Source organism: Aquarana catesbeiana, linkage group LG02 (assembly GCF_042186555.1).
Source record: "Aquarana catesbeiana isolate 2022-GZ linkage group LG02, ASM4218655v1, whole genome shotgun sequence".
NCBI lineage: Eukaryota > Metazoa > Chordata > Amphibia > Anura > Ranidae > Aquarana > Aquarana catesbeiana.
In genome coordinates, this window is record NC_133325.1 from 436654184 (window position 1) to 436667339 (window position 13156).

Sequence of the window (13156 nt, forward strand, 5' to 3'; positions counted from 1 at the left end):
TCAGAGAGTTCTTTGCCATGTTGAAATTCCAGTGACCAGTATAAGAGAGTGAGAGTGATAACACCAAATTTAACACAACTGCTCCCCATTCACACCTGAGACCTTGTAACACTAACGAGTCACATGACACCGGGGAGGGATAATGGCTAATTGGGCCCAATTTGGACATTTTCACTTAGGGGTGTACTCACTTTTGTTGCCAGCGGTTTAGACATTAATGGCTGTGTGTTGAGTTATTTTGAAGGGACAGCAAATTTACACTGCATATTTACAAAAACTTGAGGGGTGTACTCACTTTTGTGAGATACTGTATAACTTCATGAAAATTAGGATTTTACTGTGTAACAGGCCTTCGCGTTAGTCTGTTATGGGTTAAACAAGGACACACGTCTTCTTCATGAGCTTCAAAGGAGGGAAAACAACAACGTCGAAGCTGAAAAAATAGAAAGTCCTGCTACAAAGAAGCTCATTATACATGACAAAACACACCCAAATCATAAAATCACAATGCCAAACAGAATACTGCTCTCATAGCTTTACTCTTAATATTAATTGCTTGAAGAAATACACCAAAACTTTAGTGAAAATATTTAGGTTTATTCATGCAATCAGCAATATATAAACCACTGTTATAGTGGAGTAACCCACTGGGTAACCAGAGTCTTACTTACAATGAAACCCAAGCAAGTGATTTAGCCAACTATTTTTACATTATTACACAGTCTCTATTATAACAACAAAATTATGAAAGCATTTTACTTAACATTGTACAACATTACAATTTATGTAATGTGTACAATCAACAATAAAATAATTGCATTGTTGGTGGTGAAATGGCACATAGTGTCAATTCAACTGGTCATACAAGTTCTTGAGTGGAAAATTAACATATTTTTGTAATCCAAATAGTGTGCAGGTCAGGTCAGCCTGGCCGCAAACAGACATATCAATTGTGTTCAAACACACACATTTTACTGCACTTTAGTTTTTCATCGGCCCTCCAAGTACCATTTACCATTCATGGAGCACATGAATATTAATTGGTAACATTCTTTTAGAAGCATAATTCACCTGTATGAATTCTTCACAGGTAATAAGCAACGGTTTGGAAAAACAAGACACTGTAAAGGCAGATAAAATGAAATATATATATATATATATATATATATATATATATATATATATATATATATATTGATGTAAATTTTCTCTACCATTGCGTAACCCTCTCACTCATTGTAGACCAACCACTGGATTTTACATTTGCATCAGATACAATGTGTATCAACGTGCCAACTGCTCTCTAGCAATTGTTTTGTTTGTTTCCTTTCACAAGGAACATTCAGATGTTAAAAAATCTACTTATAGCTCTATTCACATCCTCTTCTTGTGGGGACATGCCAAGTTTCTTTGTGGTTGAAACATAGGGATGTACCTAATCCACACATGTGAATTTGATGGAAAACTGAAGCCCCATCAAAAAGGTATACTATGCACAATGCTAGTTCTAATTTGCATCTGGTTTTGGATTTTGTTATTTGAAGTAATAAATAAAAGAAACCAATTTGAATGAGTTTCAGTTTCCTGTACTAACATAAAAAGGATTAGCTGAATTCCATATACTGGAATCATTGCATCCCTTACAAAAACATTTAGGCATCTGTGCAGGACAGACATAAAAAAAGAATAGCTCCGTAGAAAAGCATGAGCTGATAAAATAGCCTTATTAAATTGTAGCTGAAACATACAACGTTTCATTTTAGAATGTTCCATAAGTGTACAATAATATGTTATATTATGTGTTACATCAGCTGTCTCTAAATATACAAAAGAAAGGTATAACAGACATATTTAATATTTTAGGGAAAAGGAAAAGTACTGTAGAGGTAATGGTAGTGGTAGAGGTGAATTTATATGTCATTCTTCTAACTCAGACTTGTAAAGGGAGAGAAGGGATCAATCCAATGGACATCTTATACAAGTGTTTAAAAGAAAAACTCCCCTGCATATCGAATGCAATTAAAATATAGGTTTTGCAATGTGCAATATCTGAACACATGCTTTTATCCACTTTTATAGAATACCCCTTTAGATTGGATTACCACAATGGATATCAATTGTTATTATTATTCGTTTAGAATTAAATGAACACACATTGATATGTTTTAAATGGTTTTGTGTTACCTTACTTCTACTAGCTAAAAAGCTGTCATTACAGCACAAAGAGCCAATAAATCTGGATCATGACTAATCCATTACGTAACACAAAACAATAACCCACAGTTTGGGGAATGAAGCAGAAAGACTGTTTTTTTATTTTTTATTTTTTTTGTTTCGGGCCATTATATTAAACTTCCCATATTAATCTTGGGGCTGCCTTATAACGTGTCCCTACTTTCACATTCGGACTTGGGATTTGTAATTGAATATTTCTGCTGCTAATATCTGTGGATCCATCTGTTGTGGGTGCATTTTCATGACAACATCGACTAACTGAGGGTTGAAGATAGCACAAAGCCTAGTGCGCACATTCAATCTCTCAGCTGTGTATGTTTCCTGGTTTTGCCATTGGTGGTAATCATTGCTTGAAGGTTGAACTGGAATGTATCCTTGGTAGTTAGAATGGGATCTATTTGAGGAATGATGGTCTGCAATTGGATCACTCCAGAACTCACGTGACCGAGTAGCTGAATTGGGGTAGTCAGGTGGAAGACTATGGGTAGTTGGCATTGATTGTGACATTTCCCTTCTGTACACGTGATGTGCTATATTTGGGGCTGACCATGGGGAAGACTGGTTATAGGGAAAGAAAGGTGCTGAATGAGGACCATGTGGAGAATTATAGTGTTTATGAGGATGTGAGTCCATATCAGGTCTATGCCGACAGCACGGTATCTGTTGACTAGAGCTGCAGTATTGCATTGGGTCATGAGAAGGATCACAGCAACTGTTTGATATACTTGTCCACAACTCCACACCAGAGTCGACAGAATGGTGAGTATGGGAATCCTTGGAGCTAAGTGATGGCGGGAACCAATCAGAAGCACCGTTGGAGTGAAATTGTTTTGCATTATTGTCCATTGGCCTTGTTTTTTGAGAAGATCCAGTTCTCTCTAAAGAATGTTTTTGTAGAGAGGAAGTGTCTGCATCTACATTGGAAGTTTCAGCAGCAGAATGCTTTCTTGTTTTCTTGTCCTCCAAGTAAGTAGTGCTTTTGGTGGGAGAAAGTCTTGCGTTTTCACGAAGTTCATCTGCTACTGAACGTTGAGTCTGGTTTATTCTTTCTGGGTGATAAAACTTGCACTTCATGCCATAAGTACATTTCTTACCTGAAAGAAACAATGAAAATAAAAGTAGAGACATGATCATAATGCAATATAAAAGCAGGCAATCCTCTCTGTTATTATCATAATCAAGGTGTTTATATGGACGTTTCATTTTACTAAACAACATACAACAGCAACTTTTATGAAGTATATTGTATATCTGCTGCCAAAGTTCACAAGCTGCAGTTACATTGTCATTCAGAGAAGCAAGGCCATTTGAATTACACAGTGAAAAAAATAGCTTTCAAGAGAGAAACATAAAGCAATAAATAAGCTATATATTCAAGAAGTCATATAGTAAGTTATAGTTGCTATGTTTATAAGAAATACATGGGTGTCCATCACTGGCCTCCTTCTAAAAATAAATTTTTTGTTGTCTAGCTGTTATGCTGCCTTTTTGCCTTTAGTAAGCATGCAGCAAGTCAGAACTCCTGATCTACATACTTTTTCCAGAACAGTGACCTAGAAGGTGCTGATACTAGAGGGTTTCTTAAACTAAAGCTAGGTACTGTAACCTAAATTTCTGTAAGGTCAGCAATAACAGGCTATCACTCTGTATCATGATCGTGGTTTCCTATTATCCTCACAGGTCAAAATTTACTATTCCTGTTGGCCACCTCCCACCTAACAAACTTCGACTGAAAATATGAAAAAGCCAGGCAGACAACTGTCACGAACATTATCTGCAACCAGTCAGATGTAGCTGCTGTTTGGGTATTTTGACAGCTGGTAAGGGTTGGTTGTCAAAATACAATAACCACAGGAGATTCAATCAAAAGGCTGAACAAAACAAAATCTTTCAGTGTATGGCCAGATTTACTCAACCATGGGGAATGGGGAACTTTTGCTTAATTTAATGAATAATATGACTCAAGGTACACATATGTCATTACTTTCATTTTTGCTTTCATTAGGTATGCATGTATTTAGATACTTTTCCTTACCATAAGGACACTGTGATTTTTTGTTTTCTGGTCCAAGAGGCCTTTTTCTTAGAAAATCATCTAAGTTTGGTCCTTTTCGACCCATGGGATCATCTGGAGGCATGAATCTAAGATAAAATAAATATATAAATCAATAAAATTACAAAAATGCATAGCATAAGGCACCATATTAGAACTGATTAACATGCACACTTTGTTTACATTTATATATATACAATATATGCACAACAGCAAAGATGCAGAAGTCGCACATGGGCCCTCCTCTTTTCAGTCTTATTGTAGCTATTGGACCAACAATGATGACAGGATGGTAAAAAGAATTTGAAGTTAGTCCCCGTGTTTTTAAGACTCCCACTCACACTGCAACCTAAGTGTATCAGTTCAGGTGACATAAAATGTAGATCTAACACCACATGACATCACTTCCCGGGTTACTGCCATTACTGTAATGCTAAAGTCCAGGACCAGGCTTGGAACTAAAATGCAGCCTGGCTTATAAAATATATCATTTCATGTGATCACGTTTGTCAGGATTAAATAATACATAATATTTATATATCTGCACTTTGCCAACTCAGCACAAAAACTATGGGACTCAAATTCAGAATGTACACAGTGTGCATTCGGGGACCTGCACCCATGAAGCTGTCAAATTTGGAGTAGCGTCTGTTTTCGTTCAGCCTCTGCATCCCAATTGACATGAATGGGACTGCCTGGGGATGCATGGAATACCTGTGCATTGCCGTACAGGCAAACACAGCCTTTGCATGGGTGTAGACTTAAAGGGGTTGTAAACCCTTGTGTTTTTTCACCTTAATGCCTCCTATGCATTAAAGTGAAAAAACTCCTGTCACAGAACAGCCCCCCTGTTTTACTCATCTGAGCCCCGTTATTCCTGCGCCGGAGACGCGTTCACCCTCTCTGCCCGTTGTCTCGGCTCTTGATTGGATAGATTGATAGCAGTGCAGCCATTGGCTCCTGTTGCTCTCACTCAAATCCAATGACACGGGCGCCAGGTGGGCAGGGCCGAGTCCAGCATTCTGTGTCTATGGATGCAAAGCTGCACTCAGGAGCATCCCGCACGGGGACCCTCAAGGAGAGCGCTCCTAGGTGGTTTGCTGATGTGGGGAGGAGCCACGAGCACTGTTGGGGGACCCCAGAAGAGGAGGATTGGGGCAACTCTGTGCAAAACAAACTGCACAGTGGAGGTAAGTATGATATGTTTGTTATGCGGGTCCCTGGATGCAGACAGTTTGTTAGGATTAAATATTTAAATATTAAATAATATTTCTATATCTGCACTTTGCCAACTCAGCACAAAAACAATTGGACTCAAACTCAGAGTGTAGACAATGTGCATTTGGGCTTGCACCTCCATGGCTGTCAAATTTGGACTTCTGTGTCTGTGAAGCCACTGTGTCCCAACTGACAGCCCCCCCAGCCCCCCTAATGCTTACCTGAGCCCCAACTCTATCCAGAGATGGACTCTCCTCCTCATTGGCTGAGACAGCAGCTGAGCGCCATTGGCTCCTGCTGCTGTCAATCAAAGTCAGTGAGCCAATGAGGAGAGAAAGGGGGAAAGATCGGGCTTGGGTGCCCCCATAGCAAGCTGCTTGCTGTTGGGGCACTCGTCAGGAGGGAGGGGCCTTAGGAACACCAAAATGAGACCTGAAAAGAAGAGGATCCAGGCTGCTGTATTCAAAACCACTGTACAGGGCAGGTAAGCATAACATGTTTGTTATTTTTAAGAAAAAGAAAACAAGACTGTACAATCACTTTAAGTATGCCTGTGTGAAAGAAGCCATAAACCACTGAGGAAAATGCCAGAATTGCCCTTTACAGTAAACTAATACAGATTCAACAGAGGATGCATTATGTTGTTCCTAATTCTGAATAATAGATATACATTTTGGTGAAATGTCTGCCTAAAGCCAAAAGAAATAGTACAATATTAATGAGACACTGAGGTACAACATATACCACCTAAGATGGAATAGTGTTTTCCTAATATAAAACAATGATTAAAAATATATTCGCTCATTCTAGTTTCCTAATAGGTTACATCTTTCTGTTTAACGAATAGACATATTTGTGCCATTATGATATTAGAAAGTGTAATGTATAAAAATGATCTTACATATCATTGACAAAAGAATACATGAGTAGCCGGTCCTCTATGAATTTCTTCCACTCTGGCTTCTCACTCTGGAGGTCTCTGTAAGTATCATTTGAGACTATGATCCCATCGCATTTGTAAGCCAACTTTACTATAAATCTATCGTCATAGCACACTAGCCGTTTCCCATTGACCCGTCGTGACGGAGTGAAGACCAGGATTTTCTTCTTCTCAAGTTCAGTCAGAAAGTGTTGATCTAAATAAAAGATACAATAAAACTTTGAATAAAAATTCATAAAATATACTCAATACATGTATCATTATACAATAGCAATCGCTTAAAACTAATAGTCTTTGTTTCATGTTTATATGCTATTAAAAGCTATTACTGAGCACAAAATACATTTCTCCTTAATAATAACCCAACCTTCATAGTAGTCCTACAGCATACCTCCCAACTTTCTGACATGGGAATAGGGACACCTATTAGCAAAAATATGAAGGCATAGGACACATTCCCTGCCCCCCCCTTAAAGGAGAATTGTACAATAAAATGATCAATTAAACCCACAAGTGCTTTACCACTACTATTCCTTTATATTGGCTTGTATAATTTACAAATTCAGCAATTTAGAAATTGAATTAAAGGTTTAGCACTGGGAAACACTTTTTGATAGATCGGGGTCTCCAAAAGTTTCAAACAAAGGGTCAGTTTTATGTACTTCAGATTTTAGGGTGGCAGAATTATGGCCAGGGTGGCAGAATTATGGCCATTGGGGGTAGAAAATGTCCTGGATCCTGGATCAGTGAGGGTAGACATGGTTGGTGGTGCTCTTTTGATTCAGAATTAGTTGTTGAGACTATCTTGTGATTTTATGTGATTTTATGTGTTTTCCTGCTATGTTGCTACCTTTAGTTTGCTTGGTCATTTGTTTTGCTTCATATGTTGTCTGTAGGGACCATAGCAAAAGCACAGGAACATGCACGAAAACCGCAAATACACCCGCACTGTGGCCAAACTGCAGCACATCAGTGTGAACCCTGGCAAAGTCTTCTGCTTTCTAAAGAACAACGGTCATGCACTGAAATAGTAAATACATAGTTACATTGGTTCTGCTTGGATTAATGTAACTATGCATTTACCATGCTGTTGGGGTCCATGCAGAAGCTTGAAATTTCTGTAGTAGGCTCCTTACTACAGAAAACAGCAGTGCAGTTGCTGGGAACGGAAGCCAGAAGCTATTGGAGATCATTCTAACAGCGGTGTCTACTACAGTGATTTCCAGCTTCTAAAGGGATCTCACATGTATGGCATACGCATAGTTACATTAGTTTAATGTGGACCAATGAAATTATGGAAAACAAATGCCATACCTGGAATTTTACTTTAACATTATTAATTTTGGCATCTGCCTGTAAACACAAATATTGTATCCAAATAATACTAACTGTAGCAGGGTTAAGGGTGAGAAAAATCAAATAACATCATTTTTTTATGTGTTTTTATTTTTTTTTTTGTCAGATTTCTTGTGTTTTCAGCTGTAACAATAATAATAATAGTCATCTAATTTAATTTGGACTATTAGCTCTTACGAAGAAAAAAACACAATTTTATTGACATCAGTTTTTACCTGTAATAGGCATATCAGGCCTAGGTTGCTCCTTTCTCCATGATGGAACAAACACTGTGATATCTGTGTGGCCTCTTTCCAGGAAGAAGCTGACAGCAAGTAAAATTCCACGGCATGAGAATACCTCTTTATTACCATGACTGTAAAAAGAGAAGTCAATAAGGGGTTAACTTTTGAGAAAAATAAATAAGTATTACCAGACAAAAAAGTTTATATACACCATATGAAGGACCATTGACTTTTTTCACCCTTTAGATTTTAAAGAATATGCATCAAATAAAAATGTCTTACTACTTAGACAAACACATAGGGGGTTATTTACGATAGACAGTAATGCAAATAATTTTTCAAGTAACATGCCCTCCCCACTACACACACCCACACCTTGATCGTGTATATAGCACCTTATGGGAAGTTGTCATGAAAAAAGAAGAGTGGAGTTCCTTTATGGGTGCCACAGGCAAGACATGGCAGTCAGAAGATCCAACCTCTGAAGGATTTTCCCTACGCGTTCATGCACTTTTGAATAGTAAATGTTCATATTTATGCAACAGGTCAACACCCCTGTAGCAGACCTTATCGTGAGAAATACCATATTAATTGTTTGGAGGTAATGCATTCCAAATGGCTGATATTTTTCCCATGAGGTCAGCCAAGGGGTGTCTGCAGAGGCCATGATGTATCCATTAGGCTTATTCCAATCATAATATGTCTGTAGATAGCCCCATCCAAATATCTTTTCATAGGTGAAAGTAATTATTACACTCCAAGCATTGTCACATTGTTGTAAAGGTGTGACAAAATCATCCACATTATATGCCTAATGCCCTAACTAATGTGATTTTATGTAACTATCATCAACATTCTAAAAACACTAAAGCCTGGTACACACTATGATATTTTTTCGGTTCAACCCAGAGGGCTGTCTGGACCGGCCGCTGTATACTAACAATCCGACATTAGAAGAGCAATCCCCCCCCCCCCCCACTGAGCTGTTGTGTTCTGGCAGGGGGACAGCCCCCCACCAGAACACTCTGATCAGCGCTCTCAGCCATTGGCTGAGAGCGCTGATCAGGACCCAGTCGGCAGTTCGTTTTCCAGCATGCTCGTCCAACGCAACGTCCGACTTTTGTCGGACCAGTTGCCATACACACAGGCAGAATGTCGCCCGTTTTTTATTGAACTGGCCAATGTTGCCCGGCATTCAGCCCATGTGTATGAGGCTTTAGGCAGGCCATGGATGATGCAAATTTCTTTCCTGCAACCACAGCTCGATTCCCTGACTGTGTTGATGGGGATCCCTCCTTTGAAGCTATTGTGTTCTCCCAGCAGGGGGAGCCGTCCATCCTGGGAGAACACAGTGGTCATTGCTAACAGCTAGAGATCCGACATGTTAATTGTACCCAAGAGTACAATCAGCCTGCCCATACATGGATCAAATCTCGGCCGGTCCCTGCTACATCGGTCGAGATTCAAACCATCTATGGCTGGCTTTAGTATGTTTAGGAGTAAAACCTGCACTAAATGTAATCCAGATTGCACGTAAACTTCTTTGAAAAGCAAGTAGACCATTATTCTTAAATACATAAGTTAGGTTTTAAACAGTGTGCACACTTTTAATGTACAAAAACTGAAATATAGAACTTCATGAACAAACAATCTGCCTGCAGACTCAAATTTTATCTTAAGTTACACCGAATTAATATTATTATACAGGATATACATGGCACCAACTGTTTGCGCAGGACTTTACAATATGAATGGAGACAGTACAGTTACAATGCAATTCAATACAAGAGGGTCAGGAGGGCCCTGCTCCTGAAAGCTTACAACTTATTAGGGAGGGACAAGTGGTACAAAAGGTATAAACTGTGAAAGAGTAGCACTGATGGAAAAATGAAAAGTTCAGTTTTTAGGGGGGCAGTGGTATAGCTTTCCTTGAAGAGATTATTTTTTCGGGGTCATCTAACAGTGGACAGACTAGGAGATAGCCAGACAGATTGTTGTACTGTATATCATAAACAAACAGATAGAAGTTATAATATAATTGGTATTGTGCTTCTTGAACCAGAAAAATAATTTCAGCCACAGGTTCCTGCTCTACATTCCTATCCAGCAGCCCAATAATTTAATGATTTCCCCCATAGCAAAATTGTTGAAATTTCTTCTCTTTCGCTGTCTTTGTTCTCTTTTTATGTAAAGGTTCAAAATCCTTCAAAGGAAAATAATGCAAAAGGTTTTGTGGCATTACCAAGCAAAATTTGTGTAACAATGTCTTTTTCCTATGAGCAGTGGGTAGAGGGGATGACCAGGAGAACTTCACAACTTTACAACTAGATTTTGTAACCTGCAAGGGGCATAAATCACTTTCTGCTTCAAAATAAACTGTATTAAAATAAAGCATGATCCAATTTGCTCCAGCAGGGGAAAAAATGCCTTCCTGATCCCCCAAGAAGCAATGAGATATTCCCTGGATCAACGTCTATTGGTTGAACTAGATGGACTTGTGACTTTTTTCAACCAAACTAACTATGTAACTATGTAAAATAAAGCCTTTGTTTATCTTTTAGGCCCCTTCCACACAGGGCAGATCCGTTTAGCAGTGTCGGCCAGCTCAGCAGGAGATCGCTCCGTTGATCTCCGCTGAGCCAGCGGATGACTGGTCTGTCTCTGCTCACTGAGCGGGGAGCGCTGCTGATTTCTATGGAGAGATTGGATGAAAACAGAGAACATGTTCGTTTCATCTCATCCGCCAGACGGATGGCTGAACGTATCACCATACATCTGATTTTAGCAGATCAGATAGCAGGAGGGTGTCAACGGACACATCTCCACTGACATTTGTCTGCCCGTAGGAGTCAATGGATGGCCCGCTCGGATCCAGCTGAAAAACTGTCAGGCGGATCCGAGCATGCTTGTCATGTGAAAGGGGCCTTAGAATTCCCATTAGTAAAGGTGCAGGAATGGGCTGAATGGGCAGAATTGTCTGCTGTGCCTGAACAAATGTGAGCCACACCTCCTGCAACAGTGTGAATCTAGCCCTAGGGAACCAGTAATGAAAGAGGGGCAACTGCAAGCTCCCAAGCTGTCATTTGTACCCACTAGCTTAATTTCCTAATAAGTTGCTGACAGATGTATGCACAGCCAGTAATTCCCAGGCTGTACACTGGGCATGTGACCATTTAGAGAAGCAAAGGGATGGGAAAGACAGTCTATGAAATTGCAGCTTGCCCCTTTCTAATATGACAGGTTCCCTTATAACGTTTCATTAGCATTTACAGTTGTTACTGAAATCAACCAATACACATTTCCAGGCCCAAGACACTGGCACTGTGAGCATTTGGCACCAGCACTGTGTGGTATCAATACAGATGCTCCCGCGCAGGATGTGGAGAGCATGGGAATGTGATAATTATCATCAGGCTTGCCCAATGCTGCACAGGCTATATGATGACATGGCTTTCATTTGAATCTCTCAGATAAACTAGGAAAGGACAAAGGATAGGTAGAAGGAACATAAAGGACAAGCATTTAACCTTACTATAGCCAAAACATTATACCATCTTAGCTATGTTTAATTAATGGAGCTACATATCATTTATTATTAAGCAGTGGTAGTATCTATTTACTTTATTAATACCCCAGGTCCTATGCTGAACATAGACTGAAGATGATCAATGCCAATGTAGCCAAAACTTTTAGTTTTTCATTTTGGATAGAGGGTTATAAACACTGTCAGTTTTTTTGTTTTTTTTTGCCATCTGTTTTCCATTGTGGAGATTTGCCTTTACTAGTCCTCTAGTAAAAACAAGACGTGAGAGGAAATCCCTGAAATTAAGGGAATCCCTTTGTGCCCCCCAGGTCACCAGAACTAGTGTCCCCATTGGAAGATTTCACCTCTATTACTTTTCTGGGGACAACCCAAAATTTGGGATTTTCTTTAACTTTTACTTGCAATGATAATGGTAAACATGACAAATAGAGAGAGTGAATCTCCTTAACAGGGGCACAGACTGCAATAAAAACTGACAGGGGTTCTAATCTCTCTCCACTCTATTCAAAACTAAAAACAGTTTTCCCTTTAGTTATACTATAACATTGGGGTGGTTAGGTTGTGCCAGCTGCCTTCTAAAGTCTATGGTTAGCCTTGATCAGACTTTCTGAATGTGCAGAAGAAATCCATCAAGGATTCAAAATAGTTTGTTAGGTCTTTTGACAACCGAGCAGATCTAAAGCATAACTGCTCCTTTCCCTTTCTAATTACCAGCTGTATTATCACGTTACCTCTTTACTTCACATGCCTTTTTACTGTTCTGTTCTAGGAATCCTGAGTGTCTAGCAGGCCTAATAAAAGAAGAAACTGCAAATTTTACTTAAAAAAACTGCAGTCTGCTCACATAATCTGTAATAAAAATATCTTTGCCATTCCGAAGCTTCCCTCCAACCACTTTGGATAATATTTTATATATATTGTGATTCTGTACTTGCCAAATATGCTGCAGAAATCTCCCTCTACTGAGCCTGGCTGCAGCCATTTTAACTGTGGGCAGCTGAAGCTGCTGCCTGTTCACTTCCTGGATTTACACAGACACACAGAGGCACACCTCCAACTCTGCAGCATTCATTGGCCCTCTTATGACTCATCCCCCCTCCCGTCCTGGCAAACTCTCACAAGAGTGAGAGAGAGAGCTGTGCATGATGTCATAAGCCTAGGCTAATGACCAGACAAGAAACAGGAAGTGGTCTGTATTAGGTATTTACTGCCAGAACTTTTTTTTTCACTATCCAAAGTTAGAACAACAAGGGCAGAGGATTTAATAGAAGGAAAGATGAAAAAAAATGAAGTTCTGCTTTAAGCTAATCAGGAACCACTGTAGATACTTTCCCACATCCTCCTGTGGCCTTGATCTTCTTCAGAAATACACAGTACGCTTGGGTATAGGGGAAGTATGTTATTCTCTCTTCTTCCTTCTTCCTTCTATAATTCAGTGCTTAGTGTCTGAGCATTCACGCACCCCTGAATAGAAATGTATCAGTAGTGACAATGGAGGCCTATCAGGAGTATTTGTTACTTTTCTCTGATTAAACCTAAGCAGTACCTTAAAGGGGTTGTAAAGGTAATTTTTTTATTGTTTAAAA

At 39.3% G+C, this 13156-nt stretch overlaps 1 protein-coding gene across 2 annotated transcripts in view; it reads right to left on the reverse strand.

Annotated features, from left to right (window-relative positions):
- Nucleotides 1–576: 576 nt before the first annotated feature.
- The window catches only part of ZC3H12A (zinc finger CCCH-type containing 12A), a 40785-nt gene continuing 28205 nt past the window's right edge, over nucleotides 577–13156 (reverse strand). For both annotated transcript variants that reach the window (XM_073615532.1, XM_073615534.1), the window contains exons 3-6: nucleotides 8018–8157; nucleotides 6408–6642; nucleotides 4271–4377; nucleotides 577–3329 (exon numbers count right to left, since the gene is read on the reverse strand). In XM_073615532.1, the coding sequence (XP_073471633.1) occupies nucleotides 2398–3329; nucleotides 4271–4377; nucleotides 6408–6642; nucleotides 8018–8157 (1414 nt within the window). In that variant the 3' untranslated portion in view covers nucleotides 577–2397. The remainder of the gene's footprint in view (nucleotides 3330–4270; nucleotides 4378–6407; nucleotides 6643–8017; nucleotides 8158–13156) is intronic.